The sequence below is a fragment of a genome, unplaced genomic scaffold (assembly GCF_019419815.1).
Source record: "Pyrus x bretschneideri cultivar Hongxiangsu unplaced genomic scaffold, Pyrus_bretschneideri_v1 Contig5, whole genome shotgun sequence".
NCBI classification, from domain to species: Eukaryota; Viridiplantae; Streptophyta; class Magnoliopsida; order Rosales; family Rosaceae; genus Pyrus; species Pyrus x bretschneideri.
The window spans coordinates 7,620,031-7,642,226 of NW_025999787.1; the positions used below are offsets into that span (position 1 = coordinate 7,620,031).

General features: G+C 36.8%; 6 protein-coding genes and 1 non-coding gene across 9 annotated transcripts; 3 read left to right on the top strand and 4 right to left on the bottom strand.

Moving 5' to 3' along the window:
• Positions 1-108: 108 nt before the first annotated feature.
• Positions 109-5,050, top strand: LOC125470230. Its single transcript, XM_048569005.1, has 5 exons — positions 109-245; positions 1,711-2,118; positions 2,834-3,322; positions 3,482-3,808; positions 4,393-5,050. Exons 3-5 carry the CDS (start codon positions 2,991-2,993, stop codon positions 4,826-4,828), a joined length of 1,095 nt encoding a protein of 364 aa, XP_048424962.1. The 5' UTR covers positions 109-245; positions 1,711-2,118; positions 2,834-2,990; the 3' UTR covers positions 4,829-5,050.
• Positions 5,051-5,649: 599 nt separating this feature from the next.
• On the top strand, positions 5,650-7,950 carry LOC103941698 (protein THYLAKOID ASSEMBLY 8-like, chloroplastic). Of its 2 annotated transcripts, none has more exons than XM_048569007.1 (3): positions 5,650-6,138; positions 6,972-7,365; positions 7,482-7,893. In XM_048569007.1, exons 1-2 carry the CDS (start codon positions 5,761-5,763, stop codon positions 7,362-7,364), a joined length of 771 nt encoding a protein of 256 aa, XP_048424964.1. In that variant the 5' UTR covers positions 5,650-5,760; the 3' UTR covers position 7,365; positions 7,482-7,893. The 2 variants fall into 2 exon arrangements, with proteins under 2 accessions (XP_048424964.1, XP_048424963.1); XM_048569006.1 differs by having other exon boundaries at positions 5,651-6,138; positions 7,783-7,950.
• A 2,064-nt stretch (positions 7,951-10,014) lies between these two features.
• On the top strand, positions 10,015-13,527 carry LOC125470334. Of its 2 annotated transcripts, XM_048569247.1 has the most exons (7): positions 10,015-10,705; positions 10,797-10,991; positions 11,939-12,029; positions 12,392-12,558; positions 12,678-12,753; positions 12,848-12,909; positions 13,149-13,527. In XM_048569247.1, exons 2-6 carry the CDS (start codon positions 10,857-10,859, stop codon positions 12,862-12,864), a joined length of 486 nt encoding a protein of 161 aa, XP_048425204.1. In that variant the 5' UTR covers positions 10,015-10,705; positions 10,797-10,856; the 3' UTR covers positions 12,865-12,909; positions 13,149-13,527. The 2 variants fall into 2 exon arrangements, with proteins under 2 accessions (XP_048425204.1, XP_048425203.1); XM_048569246.1 differs by having other exon boundaries at positions 10,021-10,991.
• On the bottom strand, positions 13,341-15,957 carry LOC103941702. The gene has a single exon (XM_018646097.2). The coding sequence runs from the start codon at positions 15,343-15,345 to the stop codon at positions 13,885-13,887; it is 1,461 nt and encodes a 486-aa protein (XP_018501613.2). The 5' UTR covers positions 15,346-15,957; the 3' UTR covers positions 13,341-13,884.
• Positions 15,958-16,082: 125 nt separating this feature from the next.
• On the bottom strand, positions 16,083-17,002 carry LOC103941688. Its single transcript, XM_009351887.3, has one exon. It carries the CDS (start codon positions 16,682-16,684, stop codon positions 16,121-16,123), a length of 564 nt encoding a protein of 187 aa, XP_009350162.2. The 5' UTR covers positions 16,685-17,002; the 3' UTR covers positions 16,083-16,120.
• Positions 16,979-17,050, bottom strand: TRNAD-GUC. Its single transcript has one exon. It is a non-coding gene; the product is annotated as a tRNA-Asp (tRNA).
• A 971-nt stretch (positions 17,051-18,021) lies between these two features.
• Positions 18,022-19,653, bottom strand: LOC125470333 (universal stress protein PHOS32-like). Its single transcript, XM_048569245.1, has 4 exons — positions 19,323-19,653; positions 19,089-19,198; positions 18,678-18,796; positions 18,022-18,251 (listed from the first exon to the last, which is right to left on the bottom strand). Exons 1-4 carry the CDS (start codon positions 19,498-19,500, stop codon positions 18,170-18,172), a joined length of 489 nt encoding a protein of 162 aa, XP_048425202.1. The 5' UTR covers positions 19,501-19,653; the 3' UTR covers positions 18,022-18,169.
• Positions 19,654-22,196: the final 2,543 nt, after the last annotated feature.

A 22,196-nucleotide genomic window follows, 5' to 3' on the forward strand; every position in this document is an offset into this window, starting at 1 on the left:
GTGGCGGGTGAAGGCGTGCGACCATGTGGCGGCACATGGTCGATGTGTACATGTCTGTGACATCGCGTAGAATTTTTTCGTATATTTAAACCCTTCATTTGAGCAAACTTTAAGGGAATTTTCCTAGCTTTTCGTATATGTGTTAGTAAATTAATTACTATAGTTGTTTCAGCTAGAGGAGATAATTATTTTGAGGAGGTACAAGGTCAAGCAAGGCTAGGAGACTACGATCCGATTACGTACCAGTGAGTGAACATTTATTTTTATATAAAGGTTTTATAGTTTCTACAAATGCTTTTGAATTAAGATTGTGCCTATCATGCCAGTTTTATTTCATTTTAAAAATGCTATTATATTGTTGAGATTTATATATTGTCATGGCATGTATATGTACGTTTTAACTACTCATCACTTACCATTTGGCTACGTCACTTTCGGATGTCGGTCAGCATGCCTTGACTTTTGTCGGGTGTGTCAGTAAAAGTTGTTTTTAGTATTTTAAAATGAAAAAGAAAAATATATAGATCATGTGAATCTTGATAATAAATTGGGCACTTATCAATAATAGAAATTAATGATATATTATATATAAGGATGGAATACAGTGAAAAGAGAAGGGTATAATAGTTATGTCCTAACTAGCTTAAACTGCATGCTTTATTGACCTCTGCATAATTATTATAAATACTAGTATATGCTCATACACAGTGCGTGAAATATTTTACTTTTATTTTTAAAATTGAAGGAGAGAAGAAAGAACTTGAGGGTGGGGAGAGATGTTTATTTATTGATTTATTTATTTTATTTTTTTAATTAGAGATGATAAAATCACCTATAGTTGAAATTTAAACAAAAAATAGTAATTTGTTTTGTGAAATTACGTTGGTGTTCTTAATTTTTTGTGATAGAAAACAAAAATGTATTTTCACCCTATATTAATTGTCAAAAAAAGTTTCATTAACATGTAATTTAGAATTTATGAGTAAAATTATATTTTATCCCCTTAAATTTGAGTGTAATCGTAATATTAGCCCAATTGACAATATGAGGTCACCATCTTGATAGTAACAGCTCCGTAACTTACACGCCAATCTGGTTTGGCAATATGAGCCCGACTGATAGTAACTGCGAACCACACCTTTGCATTAATATATACATAACCAGACTTCTATTCAGACAAGTGGGCTTTCTCTCTCTTATGGGTTTTCAGCCGGTTAGTTTTTTTAATATATAGTTGGTCAAATCCTTACTTATTTATTTATTAAGCAATATGGAATAAGCTTGGCATAGTAGATTTGCTTTAGCCTCCAATCTATTTGGTAAAATCCATAACTTATTAGACCCTATGCTCCCAGGTTTGGCCCAGACTCGCAATCGTACCATACCAGATATCTTGTTTGATTACAATTTCATTAATTAAGGTTTTTTTTTCTTTATGTAAAAATTAAAAATGAAATTGTTATCATACGAATCCTCAATTTTCTGGTTTAAAATTTGGAAAAGCAAATCGAGGTTTTTCTTTCAAGACGTACTCGATATATTGGGAATATTTTTGTCTCATATATTGTATTACGAAATTGCTTACTTTAACAAGTTGTACTGTGTCCTGCAGATTGCTTGTGAAATTATTCTCATTATTACATTGAGAACCACATCTCCAATGGAGAGGGTAATTTTGGACAATAAATTATATTTTGATGTAGTTATTAGTTTTAGGGGTGCAGACAAGTCTTTTGTAGATGCTTTATATACAGAGTTTCAGAAGCAGAACCTAAAAGCTTTCCACAATCATGTTCAAAGCTATGCGTGCGACAGAGAACTCCTGACTGCAGTTCAGAATTCGAGGACTGCAGTTACTATTCTAGGAAATAATTATTCATTTTCGCCATGGTGTTATGATGAGCTTGTACGTATTCTTGAATGCCATGGGGAAAAAAAAACGGTGCTACCAATTTTCTATAATGTCGATCCGTCTGATGTACGAAATCAAACAGGGAGTTTTGGAGAAGCCTTTGCTAGACACACAGAAACATACAAGGACGGCCCAGACAAGGTTAAAAGGTGGAGAGCCGCTTTAACCGAAGTAGCAAGCCTCTCTGGGTGGGATTCAAGGGGCCGGTATGCATATCTATTTTACTCACTCTTTTCTTCTGCTAAATGATATATGTTTACAACACCAAATTGATAACTGTATATTCCATTTACTATAGAATTTCCAAGGAATTTATTAGAGGATGGCATTTTCTGATGAAATGAAAATTGGATTCATGTAACAAGAGAAATGTTTTCCATTCCTTAGCTGGAAAGATATGTGTTTTTTTTAAAACATGAAATCTTATCAGATCTTTTCACAAACTTAATTGAGTTCAAATAACACGCATATGGAACAAAATTTTGATTTGTTAAATATTACTGATTTTACAATATGAAATATGAAAAAATAACAACCTAAATCTTCAATTTTCCAAGGATGAATCGAAAAAGAAATCTTTATTGGCTCTACCTCCTATTTTTTATGAAGAGAATGAATGATATAAAATATAACTAAGGTATAACTTTTTAATCAGAGGTTGAATCGATCATCAGAAGAAGAATTATGCTAAAAATTAGTGAGTAAAAATTCAAAATTTATGCAGTAGCTAGATTAAATCACAATCATCTGATGGCAATTAATACGGTGGTGATGATGGTAAAAAATCACTCATTGATCAAAGTTTTTGTAGGAGAAGTTACAAAACAAGAGATAGTGAGAGGATGGAAAAGTACGTTATGCTATTTGGCCTTCTTTTACTGGCCACCCAACAACGTGATTAACAGTCTTTCTTTGTTGTAGGCGCGAATCAGAGCTCATTCAAGATATTGTTGATGACATAGGGAGGAAATTGCACCCAAAGCTTCCTTCTACTGTCCCCTCTTCTTCGATACTGGCTAAAACCTCAAAACCTTATTGTTCTCATTTGTCTTCTCAAAGATGGAAGTATGATGTGTTTATGTCTTTTAGAGGCAGAGACACCCGCCTGAATATTGTGGATCACATATACCATTCATTGAAGCAGACAGGAATTACCACCTTTAGAGATGACAAAGGGCTTGACCGAGGACTATCTATTTCCTCAGGACTTGTAAAAGCAATTGAAGAATCACAGATTTCCCTCGTCACTCTTTCAGCAGACTTTGCTTCTTCAGCTTGGTGCCTGGATGAGCTTGTGCAGATTCTTAAATGCACAGAAACATCTAACTTGCAGAGGATTCTCGAGGCCTTTACAGAACATGAAGAAGCATCGTCATTCATGGTCGGTGTCAAGTGTAACACAAGGGATAGGTAATTTTCCTCCATATTGATTTTGAATGTTCTATTTTTATAAGTCGTCAATTTCTATAATTTGTCACGATTGATTTGTGAAAGAATGAGCATAAACTATTAAACTACTTTGTTTACTATTAGTTATTTTTATCCGTAATTGTTTTATTTCATCTTCAGGAAAATAAGTAAAATCAGAATTTCGGTTCACTATGGTGGAAAGTGGGATAATACTGCATACACTGGTGGTAATGCGACAGAGATAGTGGTGTCAAAGGACATTACTTGTGAGGAGCTTCTAGATAGAGTGTATTGTATCGTCGGGATAGATCCAGATGAGTATGAGATCATAATGAAGACTACAGATGAATCAGAATTGCCTGCTCAACCAGTACAGATAGCCGATGATGAGGACTTGGCATTTTTCATAGAACGAAGTCTACGTTTGGATAAGAGGTCGAAGATGAATATTCTTAAACCCCGAGTATCTTCTTCTAGAACTAGAAGGTAAACTTTTTTGCTCTTTTGTCAATTTGAAATGGTTGGATATTTTCTTCTGGTTTATTGCTCATCATCCTCATCTTCCAAGGTGACTGATGATCATCATGATCGACGATGAAAATGAAAGTCTCTTGTTTTCCATTAAATATAGTCCAAAATTAGGTTGGAATTTGTCAAAAACCACACAAACTACATCGCATAAATCACAAGGTTGCTTACCTGACGATAATGGTCACGTTTGAGTAGATAGCCGGAATCCTCCAAAAGCATCATCATATATAGCACTAGATTTAGAGAGAAGAAAGAAAAAGTTTAGAGGAAGAGTTCTGAAAGAAGGATTAAATTGGAAGGTAATAAAAAATACCCAAAATTGAGAGAGGAGGAAGAAGGGAGAGGAGGAAGAAGGATTAAATTTAAGTCATCACAAGGGACTAGGCAAGAACAAGAAAGAGAGAGGAGGAAGAAGGATCATCCTCCCCCTACGGCTAGGGCTTATTTTATCAATCGTTCTACGTTTAGTCTAAATTCTGGTTCATTTAATCAGTTTATATCTACTTTCTTGCTGACTAATGTTTCCCATGTATCTTCAGGAAAATGAATAAGCTTAGACTTTTGGTTAACTATGATGGGAAGTGGAGCAATTCTACATACTTTGGTGGTAAAACGAAAGGAATTATGGTTTCAGACAGCATTATATATGAAGAACTTGTGCAGAGACTGTATTGTATTCTTGGGGTAGATCCCAGTGAATACAAGATCATAATAACGACAGCATATGCATCAAAACTACCAACCCAACCGGTGCAGCTAAGTGATGATGATGACCTGAGATTTTTTATTGAGGAGAGTCTGTCATTGGACGAGGGCTCGAAAATTCCTTTGTGCATCACTCTCCGACGACAGTTTTATCGTTGGCATCATTTTTCATCTTCGTTTGTTCTTGTGCTTTCCTTTCTGTTGCTTGTCTTTGTGACTGTCTCCTACAATGCCTTTCTGAGTACCCGAGCCCTAGATTGCAAGCTATGAAAAAAAATTAGTTCATTGTTATTGTACTGGTCACTGTTGTTTAACAGAATAATGTAGCCCTATATGGTTTTCTATTTCAAATTAGTTTCCAATTCCTGCAAATTATTTTCTTGCACTGAGCAATTTTATTTTTCTCGCACTTAACGTGCATTTAAATTTCTCGCAATTCATTTTGCAGAGTATTGTAACGTATTACTTATCAATTCAACCATTTGGCTGGTTCGTTTGAGTTGATGCCATGCACCTCCCCATACATTCCATCTCACCATATGATTTACCAAATTCACTTCCACCTATTCATTCACTCATCGTGTCTACACAAATAATAACCATCTCAACGTCCATCTAACGCAGATTCAAAAGTCCTTGTAACAAGCTATGGAGAACCTACGGACAAGACGGGTTCCTTCATTGGTCCACAATCACATTTGAAAGAAGTTAAAACAAAGTGCAAGTAAAATCCCCAACTTCTCTTTACTCGCTCGGCCTTAAGCCACGAGTTGGCATGCCAGCTACACAAACTAGAAGGGCTAAGAGATCTTGAAATCCCGATTGCCACATGGCCAAGACCAATTTTGAGACCAAGAGGAATCCAACCAATGAAAAAGAAAAGAAACTAATTACAATAAGATTTTGCCACTTAGGTCTAGTAGTATTTTTATTTCAATTACAAATGAAAGATTTTAAATTCAAATTTCATGAATTAGTGTGAATATACCATTTGTAGCAAAATAAATAAATTACAATAAGAATTACATTAAACCCTTATTTTTCATAAGAAGGTTTCTACCTGCGATGTGAAGCCCTACGCCTAAACCCCTGCGCCTAACCCCTCTCCAAAACAAGGAGAAGCCATAATTTTTCATTTCCCAAACAAACCCTTCATCAATCTCACACTCACCGACCAACTCGTCCCCTTCATCACACCTCCAATGGCGACTCGCGCATTTTCGCGACCAAAGTCATCATTTTTCTCCTCAATACTCATTCAAAACCTAAAAACAACACCAGTCAAAACGACCCCATTGCTTCTAAACTCTCCAATTCCAGAGCTCGAAATCAAATCATGGAGACCCATTTTTGGGTTCAAGCTGTATCACGACGGGAGGCCCAGAGGACCGCTCTGGAGGGGCAAGAAACTGATTGGCAAAGAAGCGCTTTTCGTAATCTCGGGTTTGAAACGGTTCAAGGACGACGAAGAGAAGCTTGGGAAGTTTGTCAAGACCCACGTTTTGAGGCTTCTGAAGATGGATATGATTGCTGTGCTCACGGAGCTCGAGCGCCAGGAAGAAGTTGCTTTGGCAATTAAGGTATCGAATTTCTGTGATTAAATTTTGAGATTTTTTTTTTTTTTTTTTTGCATTTGATCTTCTGGGTTGTTGTGAAATTTGTACTCGCGGTGTTGAATTTGTGCTGTGTGAATCCACTTATCTGTTGCTAGTTTATGATTGTTGCCAAAAAGGGGATCAGTGGGTTGCACGCAATGTGTTTGATTGAATGCCTGGCTCTATGTGCGCTCTTGGGCACCTTCAAATATGCTTTGTCAGTATGTTTAATAGTATTAGAAGAAATGCATAGCTTTCGTGTAAGTATTTCTGGGTATTCCTGTGTTCATTAAAGCGTGAACAGAGTGACATGGTTTTCGTGGCCAAATCCATCTTTGACTCAAAACGGGCATTTTTTCACTTGTAGTTATAGGTGCTATAATAGCTTTCTGGATTTTGAAATAGCTAGTAATGGTGATATGCCGAAATCTCTTTCTCAATTTCTCTAGAGTCCAGACGACCATATTAACATTCACTGCCATATTTCCCGTTTGAATTTGCGAAAAACAAGACTAATTTGATTTTGAATTGCTGATTTATTATTTCCTTCAAGAAGTTAGGTTGAAACCCAATTCTTCAAATACACAATGGTGTTTTCAAATTTAATTGTTGTCTGTGTTAAATGCAAAACCACAATGCAGGTATGCTGTGGTTTTGCAGACTTGTTTATCAGAATACCCAAGAGGAAAATTGGATTTAGACCGTTATTTGAAATGAAATTCCTTCTGGACTGCACCATCTTTATTTCTGTTTAAATGCATATGCAATGAACATATGTGTTTGTTTATTGGAGTTACAACGACTCGGTGAATTTTCAGGTATTTAACGTGATTCGAAGGCAAGACTGGTACAAACCGGATGTCTATCTGTACAAGGACTTGATTATTGCATTGGCAAGATCAAAGAAAATGGAGGATGTTATGCTACTGTGGGACAGCATGAAAAAGGAGGATCTATTTCCTGATTCTCAAACATATACAGAAGTTATCAGGGGTTTTTTGAACTCTGGTTGTCCAGCAGATGCGATGAACATATATGAGGACATGAAGCAGTCTCCAGATCCACCGGAGGAGCTGCCATTCCGGATTTTGTTGAAGGGACTTCTGCCACATCCCCTTTTGAGAAACAGAGTCAAGCAAGACTTTGAGGAGCTGTTTCCCGAACAGCATGTGTACGATCCCCCAGAAGAGATATTTGGCATGCGCGGCTGAGGTCTGCATTCTATGCTTTGCTCCTACTTCTATCTGTTGTAGAAATTAGCATGCGCTTCTCACCACACAGATGTTATATTGATTTCATCGGCCCGATTAAAATTTATTTGGTTTCAGGGCTTGAATTTTTCTTTCTCTTCATTGGAGGGGGTCGTTGTATCCCAACCGATTATAGGATGATGGATTGCCTGCTAAAACCTTTAGGTGGTTTATCCCATAAAATGACATGTAAAATTGTTCCTTCTTTTTAAAGTATCGAAGATTGGAGTTCTTGGAACGGAACTTTTCATATTTTGTAAATGTTCTTGAAGGCATGTGAATTTTTGACCTGTCTGTGTTGACATAGATGAGCATGTATATGATTGATTGTTGTTTTTGCACCCTTTGTATCTTGGCACTGCTAATCTCCGAAATTAAGAGGCTGCAGTAATACTTGGAAGCAATGACTTGGTTTTGGGTCGGGTTTAAACTGGATTGGGCCTCACTGAATTCAAAGTGGGCTTTCTAAGGTAATGTAATTTTCTAGTAAGAGCTCTTGCTAAGAAAAACATTGATTTACAATTTTTTGAAGATTGTTACTTTCTCATTTGAACATTCTCGTTTCACTTTTTTGGCTCTCCTTCTCATCTGGCTATCCTTTTCATCCTACAATGTTGTATGATGATCACCATTATTTTCGAAGTCCCCATTTAAAGGTCAACTTTGGTACAAATCAATCAAATCCTAAATCGTTTAGTCATCTAATGATATAGATTATTGTTATTTAGTTGAACACTTAAATTTTAACAAAGTTAAATGAACAGCTAATGATATTTTATTTGGTTGATTTTCAGTAAAGTTGATATTAAAGGTTGAACTAGAAAGGAGACGATTCCCATCATTGTGCAACATTGCACGATGAGAAGGGGAACCAAAAAAGATGGAATACAAAAGTTTCCCAAGTCTTATTCCTCAAAAACCAAGAATGACCCATCACATTTTATTTGACCCATCACATTTTGATGTTAATGCTAAAGAGATTATATCAAAGTAGGACTCTTTATGAACTCTCCACTACTTCACAGTTTAATGTTAATTCTCGTGCCAACAATATAAACATTGTAACAAAAATATGAGATGACAGAAAAAATTCATGGCGAGTCCCACTTTTAAAAGAGTCTTCTTAGTGTTTCCCGTTATGCCAATCCTAATCCCAGGTGAATTCCAACTGTCTTTGATTCTTTTATTGCAAGTGGACATTCGAATGAGAATAATTCATATTTCTAACCCTTCTATTCAAAGTAAAGTGACAATGCTACTTTTATTTTGCACTTTTACTCATTTACTTTAAATTGTTATTGTATACTTAGTGGGAGGTTAATATTAATATATGATGACTTTGTGTTGGCTTTATAGTAGTAAAGATAAAGATTATCAGTTGGGATTAGTGTCTCTTCACTACAAATGAGGTTTTTTCAAAGTGAGATTATTTATGGACTCTTTATCATCTCACAATATAACATCAATTCTCGTGTTAATATTATAAAACATTGTGTTAAAAACATGATGTGGCACTGAGTTTTCCTTGGTTGAGAAATACTAAGGAGGCTTTTTCAAAGTGAGATTCTCTATGGACTCTCTGCCACCGTCAATGATCAAAAGATTGAGAATTTTTGCTAAAGAAAGAGAAATGCTAAGGAGACTCTCTCAAAAGTAGGACTCTACATAGACTCTGTCACATTATGTTTTTTGCACAATTCTCATGTCAACATTATAAAATATTGTGTCAAAAACATAATGTAATGAAGAATTTATGAAGAGTTCCACTTTAAAAGAGATTTTCCTAGCATCCAACCGACCTATATTAAGCAAAAGTGACACATCAAGATTTAAACTTAATAATCAAAACCTGTTCAAATTCATATTATTTCAAACCAATAATTGTACCAACTTTGTCGTAAGCATCCCACTTAGTACAAGAAGTCCCACGCCAAACCAAACCCATATCCAAACAAAATTGCATATATAATACGGGTTCACACAATCTGCTTTTTTTCTAGGTCATGGCATCTCATCGTTCTGGAATATCTTGCCTGTGTAGTACGAATAGAGTAATATGACTTCCCACATCCTCACGAACTTGAGATGGAAGCATGTGTGGAGGGTGGACGCAGCGAGTGGATAGCCTGTTTTGATGTTATGGTCCTCAAGATCTTTTAAACATCTATTGCAAGACTTTCGTTTTTATTGTGAAATACTCTAGGCAAAATCACATAATAACTATGAAATCTAGAATGAACAGGATGAATGAACGACTAAATATACTGTCAACATTTTATTTGAAGATTTTCTACCTGTGAATAAGCTATATATGGTCCTACATAACACTTGAGGGTTGGTGGCTTCATATGAATAGGTAAGAGAATGTTGGCCCATGCACTACTTGAAGCATATCCGGCAGAGCAAAGCTTATCTAGTTATCCACTTTGTGGGATCAGAAGCATCTGGATTCATTTCTCCTATCCCTCACTTGAAGTCTTCAACTTATATGTCCCACAAAATATAATCACACAACGGGGGCCATTGGGGGAGATGAAATAAAAATCGAGTCTAGACATCGAGTCTCAATACCAATCAGATATTTCATAGTTAGTATGAGGGTTGAAACTTCCGATCATATTTTAATTAATCTAATCTAAATTAAGAAAAAAGAAATGCGGTGTTGGCTCATTTTCTAGCTCACTATCTCTCTCTTAATCATTCAAATCTTTCTAGTTTTTGGTTAATCTTCTCCACTCGTGACATCGAGGAAAACTTGGGTGCCCTACAATTCTAACCATATGGTGTCTTTATAAAAATTTCTTTCTCCATGGGAGGAGGGATTTAAACATAGGTGTCGAGCAGATTTACACTGCCTTAGCTAAATAAGTTGTGTCACGTCTGCTATGAGTAGGTGGTACAGATACGTTAATGAGTTAGCATTAGGACGAGGCAAAAGCTTTCGATCGTCTCCAAATGTAGTCCTACGATTTGCAACCGTTCTACATATTATCCATTGTGAAAAAATGTGGCACTACGTGATACGTCCACTTGGTAAGACGAGTGGAGCCCACGTGGCACTTATCCGTTACGTTTGTGTGGGGAGAAAGATGATCATAGCGAGGAAAACAATAGGGCAAGTTCCAAATCTTTTGTGATGAAAAGAGAAACAATTCTTTGGTTGCATGGAAACGGAAAGAGGATTGCTTTTTCTTAGGGTGATGATGGGACATGGGCGGCACTACCTGCAGTGCCGTCTTTCGTAGAACAAGTGCCAATATAAATTTTGGGTTTTGGATACTGGGTGGCATCATCTTTATCACGTGCTCTCTCTCTTCTTTCTTCATTCCTCTGCAAATCTGATCTGCTTTGTTTTTTAACTGGGTTTTTCTCTTGGAAGCTGCTTTTTTGCAGAGTTCTTTTTTCTGGAGTTGGGTTTTTTGGGTTGACTTAGAGAGAGAAAGGAAGTAAGAAATGGAGAGTAACAATAAGAATCAAGGCAATTCAGGTTCCTCATTGACTGCTGATCTTTTTGGTGCCAAGGACAAGGAGTCTGCCCCCAAGTCTTCTACTGGGATTTTTGCTTCCATTTTCCCACCTCCATCACAGGTACATATGATTCTTCTACTGCCTTCATATATTTATGCTCTCTCCTTTTTGTGTAAGGTTGATTTAAATGTTTTTTTTATTATTTTGATTTGGAGTGATATTCCAATCTAATTTAATATAAACTACTGAGAGGGACATTCGAACTTAAGTGCATAAGAAAAGCACGCTGGTTTAGCCAACTTAACAACAAAGTTGATTTAACATTAGAAATTGGGAAAGGATGGATTTTGGTTACCAGGGATTTTCTTTATTGGGTGCATGCATATGCTTTGGTATTATAAAGTTTTATAAATTTCTTGACTTTATAATAGTGAACTGAAAATTGCTTAGCAAGGAAAAGTAAAATCTGGCAGAGAAATACCAAAAGTGGGAAAGAAAAAGTTTTATGGTTTTTTTACGCAAGACGTTGATTTGGGATCAGAGCATATTTGTTGGTTAAGTTTTTCCAAAATGGGGGAGAGCTGACAACCCAAAACAAAAAGCACTTTTTTCCTCATAGTACTCATGGCTCTTTCGTATAGCATTATTCTCTAGTTCAGTGGACGGAAAAACGGGGGTGATTGTTAATGGAGGTGTACAACTGGCCGTCTTTAAGCGGACTGATCTTTTGAAGGATGCGGGCCGGCGCTAGATTTTTCAATGTGACCAGTACACGAGGTGGTACACCACGTATCACTATACAAATGGTGGATTATGTGTGTTAAAAAGTTAATAACCTAAAAAGTAAAATTTTCCACCACTTACATAAAAACACGTGATGTACCATCCGTATTCCCGTCACAATTAAAAATTTCTCCAAGCAAAAGACCAGCTCGGTCCGGCCCATTGTACACCTTTGCTTGTCAGTGTTCTGTCAAGTGAAAGTCTCCTTGGTCATTAAGATACACAGACTAAATCTTCTGTTGGATATATATGCTCTTGTGTATGACTTTTTACGTAATTTTAAGGTGGTTGGGAGGAACTCTTCAAGCTCTGAGCTGACAGAATATTGGCAGAAGCAGTCGTCCTTGGGAAATCATGCATGGAACTCCAAGCAAGGTACTGCAGGGTTGTATTATACTGATTTTGGTTTCTTTATTTTTGTGTTCATACTTTTTTGAAAGCGAAGCTAGTGTTGATTTTGTACCATGTCTAAAGTTTCCGACTAACAAACTTGTAAATGGAATAACTTATGCTTAATTAATCTCATTTCTCATATCTCACTTTTTCTGTGGTAAGTGGCATATGACTATTTAATGTGGAATTTCTCGTATTACTCCTAACTGGAAGAAATCTTGTTGAATGTATATAGATTACAGTACGTTTATTTTGCAATGCTCTACAACCTCTTGATGTTGGATATTGAACTTTGTTTTTAAAGCTTATTGCCTCGGCCTTTGCATTTTTCTCGAAATATATAGCTATAACTGGCGAGGGTGCACACTATAGCTTACCCAACAAGGACCGGAGTTCAGTCCTTCAGGAAGAAAGAGCAGAACCATGTCATCTAAGTTCATCTATTTACTATGGTGGGCAAGAGGTGTATTCCCAGTCCCCAAGTACCCATGCCTCTGGATCCTATCCAATAGTGAGTCTTGATAAGTTGACAATCACATAATATGTAGACATATACCGACGTTATCAGCATGATTAACGGATTAAAGGATATGAGAAACTGATTCTGTTTGTTATTTGTGACTGAATTAGTTCAAGAAAGATGGGGGAGAAGATGATCCAAATGGAATCAACTCGAACAGTGCTGCCCGAGGAAATTGGTGGCAAGGTACTGATATTGGAGACGAAATTAGTAGTATTAATAATTTGATCTACGTTGTAGAGTAGATCAGTGTCTGGACTTCTGACTTGCGGTTCTGCAGGTTCACTCTATTATTAGGACCTTGCCTTCCCTGGCCGTATGAATTCTCATCTATTTTTCTAGGTATGTTCATTCACTCTTAGATCCTTTTTCTCGAAATCGATTCTCTTATTGTTTCAACACTTTAATTAAATCAAAAGTCTTTTAGCATTGCGTTTCTCTTTCATATGATAAATAATCGCAATCTCTATTTTCCTCTTGTCAATTTATACAAATTCACGAAGCCTGGCATAATGTGAAGATATCACGCGAGGCACGTAAGTAGCTGATGTAATAAGATCTTATCTATTTCCATTTTGCAGGAATTCACTAGGCCTGGGTTTTTAAGTATGAAAGCGTAATATAAATAAGCGGCTGAGGTGCGCATTGGCTGCGAAAGATGCTGGACATGAAGTGCAAACTTTTATGTCGGTATGGCAACTGTTTCATTGGACTTTTTATCAAGATGATGGTTCTCCGCTGGACTTTGTTTCAGTGTGTAGTTTTGGAAGTTCTTTTTCTTTCTTTTTTTCTGTTAAATTAAAGCCCGTGGATGCCTCACAGGCGAATGATATGAGCCACTTGCTCTTTCATTGTGAACATATATGCTTGAAGTGAGTACAGTTTCTTATGAAATGTGTTTTAACATTATGATACATCTACGGTTTCCCGAAGAGTAAATGCATCTCCATTCCATTAAAAGTGTTCATGGTTGCTGGTCAATCAAAATTGAACCTTGTTCGTTCTAAATATTTAGACAATACATGGAATTTTAGCAGAGAACAAATTGTCATAAGAAACCTGGCTAATCAGCCAATTTAATGTATATAGAAATTGTTAAAGACACTTACAGCTCTAATCCAGAGTTGGATTCTCAACCACAACAAGATACAGCTTCAACCCTAGCTCGCCTAGTCCAGAGTTGGATTCTCAACCACAACAAGACACAGCTCCAATCCTATCTCGCCCTTTATCCTTATGCTGATTCTTTGTTAGAAAAGTTTTGCTTCTAACGCTGAAAATCCGGTGACAAGATGATGCCACGATCAGTCTCAGGGACTACAGATTATATTGACAATAGTTCTCCGCACTTTTCTCATCATTGGATATGCAGAGGAAAAGCCTTTCGTAAGCAGCCGCCATTTTCATAGCAGTGAACAATTGCAAGCCTCTCTGCCTTGCTGCCTGGCCTTTCTGCTTCAAATCACCTCTGCCATCACTCCAAACTCTATAGAGGATCTTCTTTAGTGAAGCTATTGTTGGCGAAAATGTATATCCCACTTCTGTACCAACAACCACAGAGCCAGTAATGCTGGCAAGCCTCGTTGCCATTACAGGCTTCCCGGAGAGCATTGCCTCCAATAACGTATGATCCAATCCCTGAGCGCGAAGAGTCGGGTTGACGAAAATATCAATTGCGTTGTAGAACTCAGCAAGTTGAGCTTGTTCCAGTGGCCCCAAAACTAGTATATTTTCTCCGAGATCTCTGTACCTTGCACCCCAAGGACCATTTCCAGCAACCAGAACAACAACAGTTTGCCTAAATGCATCATTTTCCTGGAGCATTTGCTTCAATGCCTCGAACATCAGCGGATGCCCTTTATCCCTCACCAACCTCCCAGCCATTCCCAGAACTAAAGTCTTAGATTCCAGCACCCCAAACTTTCTCTTAAAATCCTCCCCCTTGGCAATGTCTGGCCTGAAAATCTCCTCATCAATGCCGTTAAGAATAATGTGAACACGATCATCAGGGATCATGTAAATCCTCTTGAGTACATCTCCGACATGGTCACTGGTAGCAACGTGGTGAGCATAACTGGGGAAAAACCTCACCTCTTCAACAACCTTCATAATTCTTTCAGTCAATGCATACCCTTGTGGTTCTTCGTGGCTCCGCAAAAGCTCTTGTATGATGTCCGAATGTATAGTTTCATATGCAATCCCATGCCAAGAAACAGCCAGATTTGTCTGGTTACGCGATCGAGTGTGCAGGAGGCCAACGCTTTCCGTGTGGATCACATCAAAAGGCTTTCCTGTTGAGTTTTGAGTTTGAAACATCTTCCAAACCACAGCTTGGTCCAGATAACCAGCAGCTGTTGGTTTTGAGAGGTGAAAATACAAATTTCTTGTCGCGTACCTTGGAAAGGAGGAATTCGAAGAAGGAGAAGCGGTAAAGATGTGAAGCTCATGACCTCTTTTGGCAAGGGCAAGGTGGAGGGTCAAGGCGTGCCGTTCCAGCCCTCCTGCTTGAGATTTATGAGGCCATTTCTTGACAAACAGAGCGATTTTAAGAAGCTTCGGAGGCGGCTTTGAGGAAAAAGCAAGCTGGTTCCATGCTGAAGGGAATGCAAGTAGGTCGTTGATTTGGTTTCGGTTCAGCTCCATTTTTGGGTATAGAGAGTAGCATGGACTATGGTAACTGTACCAGTAAATGAATGAGAATAATGAACAGACACAAAACAGCGAAACGATGCCGCAAAGACCACGAAAATTGAGCAGAGTAACTGAATCCTTTGCCATGGAAGAAGTATGCAAGAAAAACAACTATACCAAAATTTGGAAAAGTGACGAAATGAGATGTTTTTCCTCTGTTTCTGATTCAAATGGTATTTGCACAGGGGCATCGACAAAGCTACAAGTTCAAGAGAAGCAGTTTCTATAAAAATTGCCAATCTCGATAGATTGTTTATGAAGAATTAACGAACCTTGTAAAACAAGCAACATCCATTGACTTCATAAATTAATATTATTAGCCTACTTATCCAAATTTTAATCCTTTGTAAATTCACATAAACACCAACTTTAATGTACTTTTTACTTAACATTAGTCTACACAATGCGATGGTACGGACGCGTTGAGAAAACTTCATTTTTACCCAATCTTGGTTGCTTGTTTTAGTGTTTAAAATCGTCATTTAAAGCTTAAACTTTAGAGCTCTATTCCCGAATTGAATATGTTTGGTACTTAAAACCTAAAACCAAAAATTTAAAAGGCGATTCTATACCCTTGATAATCAAACCTAAACTCACAATTTTAAGCTTAGAATTAGGATTCTAAGCTCAAATTGGTTCACAACTTCATACTTAGAACCCAAAATCGAAACTCTAAAGGAAGATACTACACCCTAAATAATCACATGTATCAATCTATTGGTTAATGTAATTGATCACAACTGAGATTTTTTCAAAATGATGTTCTGCATACTAAATTTATGTACATGCAATTTATAAATATGATTAAAGATGCAAAGAAATTGTACAATTTTAACTTCCTTTTTTTATTGATAATACTTTTCTATCTAGTAAAAGCTTGTAGCACAAGAAAAACATATATAACAAGAGCTAGAGGAACCAAAGTCACCAGAGGACCAATTGCAGCCAAAGTGTACAGACTCCCACAACCCAACCTCCCCAATTTGATCTGAACCAAGTCCACCAGCGCCACCACCAAAAACCCACAACCCGAAACCGAGCCGAACGCTGAAACCAGCGTCCCGACCCGCAAAGCCACCCGGTTCACATGACCTATGTGGGAGACTGAGCTGCCGTCGCCATTGTCCTCCCCAATGTCTCTGCTGATCTTGATGGCTTGCTTGAGGGCCAAGGCAACGAGACTGGAGAAAAGGAAGGAGCTGAAGGAGTACACGTGGAAGGCAATGAGGCCCTCGGCGGAGGAGGCCCCAGCGGCGCAGGCCATGTTGGAGCCGATGAGCATGTCGGCGGGGTCAGTGGTGGGGTAAAACGCTAGGCCGACGAAGAGGGCGAATGAGAAGAGTGAATTGACATTGACGATTCCATCTAAGGCCATTATGTGGATGCGAGTGGTGGATATTGGACAGCACCGTGGTGTGGCGGACATTGCCGGATTCGTGGGTTTGGTGGCGGTGTAGGTGGTGGAAAAGAAAAGGGAGAAAACATTTTTTTTTTGGTTCTTTTTTGGTGATTTAATGGGAATTTTTTAAGGTGTGTTGATGATTGTGGAGTGGTTTAGAAGATTGAAATTTGGAATCGGGGGTTTAGCGTGTGTGTTTATGTGGGTAACGTGTTTTTTCAGGCAAGGAACTTGGAAGGGGATACAAGCAAAAGACATGTGAGAGTTTGAAAGTTGTGGAGAAAGACATAAGAAAAAAAGTAAGGAAAAGCAAAAGTGATGCGCCGTTGCCGGGGATCGAACCCGGGTCACCCGCGTGACAGGCGGGAATACTTACCACTATACTACAACGACTTGTTGATGTTTGATTAACATATAAACATATATTATAAACCAGCTTTTACTTTAGGGAAAATTTCTGAATTAACTCAAGTTATTAAGTTTAATTGATAGAACAACAAATTAAGAAGCCGTAGTGATTAACTGATTTGAATCTCTAGTCACGTGCATGCTGCTTGAGTGGATCATTTTTATGCTTGCAATCTTTCTCTTCATAATTAATTGCTCAAAGTTCTCTAATATTGAGTGTCTAAAAGTATCCATATGATAAAACTAGCAACTATAACCCTTTGGCAATTGGCATAAGAAAATATCCGAACACTTTAGGCCGACTAAAAGGCCAAACATATATGTAGCAAAAGCTGGAGGTGCGCATAAATGGGATCTGTTATTTTCCAAATGGGCATTTAATCCTCTTGCTCAAGATGTAAATGTTTCTTAGGAGAATCCATGTAATTTCTATCGTTTGACAAAAAAAAAAAAAAAGCCAACCATATATATTTATCCAAGGGATTAGGTTTGACAACCAAAATAGTGTCACTCAAATAAGGAGGCCCTCGATATAAGAGTAATGTTAGAGAGATTACATTTTTATACCACATTAGTGTATCATCTCATGCGACAAGTGATGTTTACAACCAATAACCAATGACATAAATTCATTAATTGACGCGACTTGTACACATCACTTGCCACATGAAATGACACAGTAGTGTGGCAGAAAAAGGTGGTCTATATAATTTTGCTTTCCAATCTAATGTAGTGTACAATATTGAGTGTCACATAGTTTGAGAGAAAAAATGGGAGAAAAAAGGGATTAGGTTTTTAAGAATTTTCCTTCAAAGTAGATAAGTATTCATTGTCGTCTCTTGTTTGATTTGGCAAAATTAATCATAATTTAGCATGATGAGGTTTCTCATGTTTTAGGGCTAATTTTGCACTTCACACATCAAAAGCATTCTTTTATAAATATAACTAAATGCAAATAGGGAACCACACACATAATTCAAATCATTATCCAAACTGGATACAGCAATGCGTAGTTTCATACAAACAAAGATTAAATTATTGAACACATCCTTGGACTTTGCATTTATAAAATTAACATTTTGCTACAAGCAATTCAACATCCAATCAAACACTATGATCCTTGACAACGGTAACGGGGCACTTTGCATTTGCCATAACGTAGCTGGACACACTTCCCAGCAGCACCCTAACATATATTCAACAAAAATAAATGTATACCAAGGTTAATACTGTGAATTATGATTCTAATTAATATGGAGCATCAAGTGTTTGCGTCACTATAGGTTTCACGAGTCACCTTATTTTTTAACGATGGATTATTTTTCGTTGCCTAAAGTTTCGAGCAACAAAGTATTTCCGTCGTGATAAGTTTCACAAGACGAAGTCTTTCAGATCTAAATTTCATCGCGCAAAGTCTATTGCGTGACGAAATATAAAGATTTTTCGTGCAAAGGTTTGCGTCTCAAACTTTGCCCAAATACAGTGGGGTGACGGAATTTTCGTTGCTCATTTTCAAGCGACGAAATTTCTCTTTGTGCGACGAATAAGCTTTCGTTGGAAAAACAGATTTCTGTAGTAGCGTATACTAATGTATGGTTTTATGTTAATTTACCTTTGGATGGTACTAAGGCCCCTGCTGCCAATGACCAAGCAGTCAAGCTTTAGTTCTTCAGCTGCCCCACAAAGTTTTTCTCTTGCATCTCCCCAGTAGAGCTTCGCCACGACAGTCACCTATATATTATTATTAGAAATGTCCTCTTATTAGACAGTCAGATATTGTGTCGTGTCAAATGATCTACCAAGATCATTCGTTAATTGAATTCTCGTTTTAACGTTTGATAATAGACTAACTGTCTAACATAATAGGTTAGATATCTGTCAAGTTTTAAGTTTATTTTGTTTGATAAATATATTTGTTGTCGAGTCACAGATTTTAACAAGAAGCAGCATAATTAATAGTTCAAATTAATTGTCCGGCAATTACATTAACTAAAGTGGGGATGAATGCAGAAGCAACACATACATGTTTCTGCCTAGACGCAGTCTCAAGCAACTCCACGACCTCTGCATCAAGCTCAACCTCGTACTTCTCCATCACCGATTTTTCGCGGAACTCCGTGAACGGAATCAGAGCTACAAACAAACATCCAATCACACGCTCAACAAATCAAAATCATAAGACAGAAAATACTATATATAATGAATAAATAAGATAAAATTTTGAAGCAATAAGATCATGAAAATTATAGTAGAGTACGTGATCCGGTTGAAGACCAAAGAATGCTGCGACTCTCTGCGCCTTGGGAGGGCATGACATGGATGACATACAAGGTATCGCCCTTTTCATGGCTCAGATTATCGATGGCCCATTTTAGAGCAATCTTGCATCCTTTTGAGAAATCTACGGCTACCCCTATTTTCCTATCCCTTGTCATGATATCGAAAAACACCAAACCAATTAGAGTGAATTACAAACAAATGTTGGAGAGCCTTCAGCCTTGATACTTGATAGTTGAACAACTTATGGCAATACCAAGGAGTACAATAGCAAAAAAACTAGTAGATAGATATGAGCGTTGAACTTTTGGTAGTTAGGCTTTGCATATTAAAGTCAACAGAGCCTTGTATTTTGATGTATATCTGTAATCCACGCCACATGCCACATGCGTAAAAAGTTAGAAACTATGTGGTTTGATTGCTTACCCCAAATTTTGAAGTTACTCGCATAGGCAAACAAATTGTATGAACTGCGAGTGTGCCACTGTTAGGTTCGTTTAGTAAATAGAGTTGTGAATACTTTGGCTCGGTTTGGTTCATTTGTACCTCCTGAGAATGTGGCTGGATTTGGTTCATTTCTATGTCTTGAGAAAATAAGGGACTCAAAACAATTGTCTCTTTAAGTTCTATTTGGTCATACCGACCCATAATATTAGAGTCTTGTATATTACGGAATGCAGTATTTTATCTTAAAGTATAAACTCATTATATGACAAGTAAATTTTTAACATGAATTATAATTTACCGTCTATATATATATATATATATATATATATATTAAATTATGTGACAGTACGATAATCCCAGTTCAAAACTTTGGTCGCAAACATGTCACTCATGAGTCTTGACATAATGATCTGTTATTTTATGTGTTGGGGACTGTTTGTCGTCGGGTCCAACTTGGCAACTGTATTATGTAAAGGTATATGATCAATTCCTTAATGATAATGATTGAGAGAGCGGCCCTTTGATTGAATATTGAGCAAGACATCTCAGCAAACAGTCCACTTGATGAAGCAACTGTGTGTATAGTACAATTCGGGTGGAGACTGAAGATAAATAAGAATAATCTCCCGGAAGGTTTGAAACTTTGAAAGTTTGAAACCGCCCTGTTTTCTTGTCTAACTTTTCTTTGTATTTTTATTCTTCTGATTATTCTACAACTTTAAATCCATGTCACTTTGTAATAAAGTGAAGACATAACTGAGAAATTCTAAATGTCTTCACTGAGAAATTCTAAGCTCGAAAGGATTGAGGCCAAGTTAGTAAGAAAATGACCATAAATATTAGATAAAGGTTATTAAAAATGTTGTATCATTGTAAAAGTATGCGTAAGATATTTGTAAATGCTTCTTTCAATTATATACTTTTGCAATTCTAATGGAGAAGGCTTTTCTAACCCCTTCATCTAACATTTTGTTTTAAATGCGCTCAATCTCTTGGAACTTGGAATTTCCTCATCCAAAAACATAGGCTAAATGTTTTGACTAAGTCAAAGTTGGCATAGTATCATACACGCAAGGAATTAGAATTTGACATTCGAAATTGGACATGTTTAGAATCATTTTGATTCTAGATGTCCATGTGTGTACTAAAATATGGGTAAATGAATGATTTCATTCTTTAACTTTTCTCTGCGTTTACTTACACTTAAAGAATCGAAAAGTGCAAGTTTTCCTTTAAATTCTGTAATTAAATACCTAAAAATAAGGAATTTGATCAACGAGGGGCTAGTTGATCTTATTTCCTTTCCTTACTTCTCCTACTTTAAGCTCTACGATTCATCTTTTTCATATTTATGTTAAGTAAACATGAGTCTATTAACATAATGTAATGATAAATACATGAATTATTTTTAAGAATGTTGGTGAAGAAATTAAAAAAAATGTGAAACAACTTAGAGGTAGGAAAATGATTACTTAAGAAGAAAAGTTATCTATTCCAACCTTCCCAAAATGAGACAATTAGCAGGGAGAAGTTTGATTCATGTCTAATTTTTTTTCTAATCCCATCAAAATAAAAAATCATTCTCATTTACTTTCAATATACCTTGAATTTATAGGTTATTTTTTCAAATCCAATCGTTTGTATTGGTTCAATCCAATCATTTCGACAAAGGGAGACAAATGCTAATGTTCAACCGGATTTATATTGCTCATTAGAAGAATTCGTATTTATATCTCTCTCTTGGATTACCGTTGAATCTTGAAGTAATAGAAGGTTTCGAGTTTACATCTTCATCTACTTTTTCTTTCCAAATTGGATGCGTCTACATGGAAACTTCTTTGTGGTCCAATATTCATCTATCGTCCGAACCAAAGGTATTTAACAAGAAAAAAATCTCAATAAAATATTATTTGGTCCACCTATCTTCATCCAAATCCCCTCTCAAACTAAAATAGTTTTTCTCCAAATTTTCCTCCAGATCAAGGTCACACAGATTTGGAAATTTGATTTTCGAAAGCATTCCAAACTAAACTCGGCAGTTTCCCTTTCATCCTGGATCAATAGATCATTATACGGCAAAGATTGATCATCGCTATATCTCATTGTTCAATTGTTGCTATATCATCCTTGTGAAATTGTTTCTTGTTGTTTGTGTTGTTGACCTGCGTCATTCTGTGTATAGAGAGTTAATTTGACCTATTTGTATAGTGTAAATTATTTATATTTTAGCGCTTAGTTTGATCAAACAACTCTATACACACATCTCATTTAGAAAAATTCTCTCTGACTTGGGCACATAGGTTGTGCGCATGACCCGTGTGTTTCACCGTATTGACAATGCATGTAATGACTACACAATATCTATATCTCAACATGGTGGAAATACGTTATCAATACACTATCATGG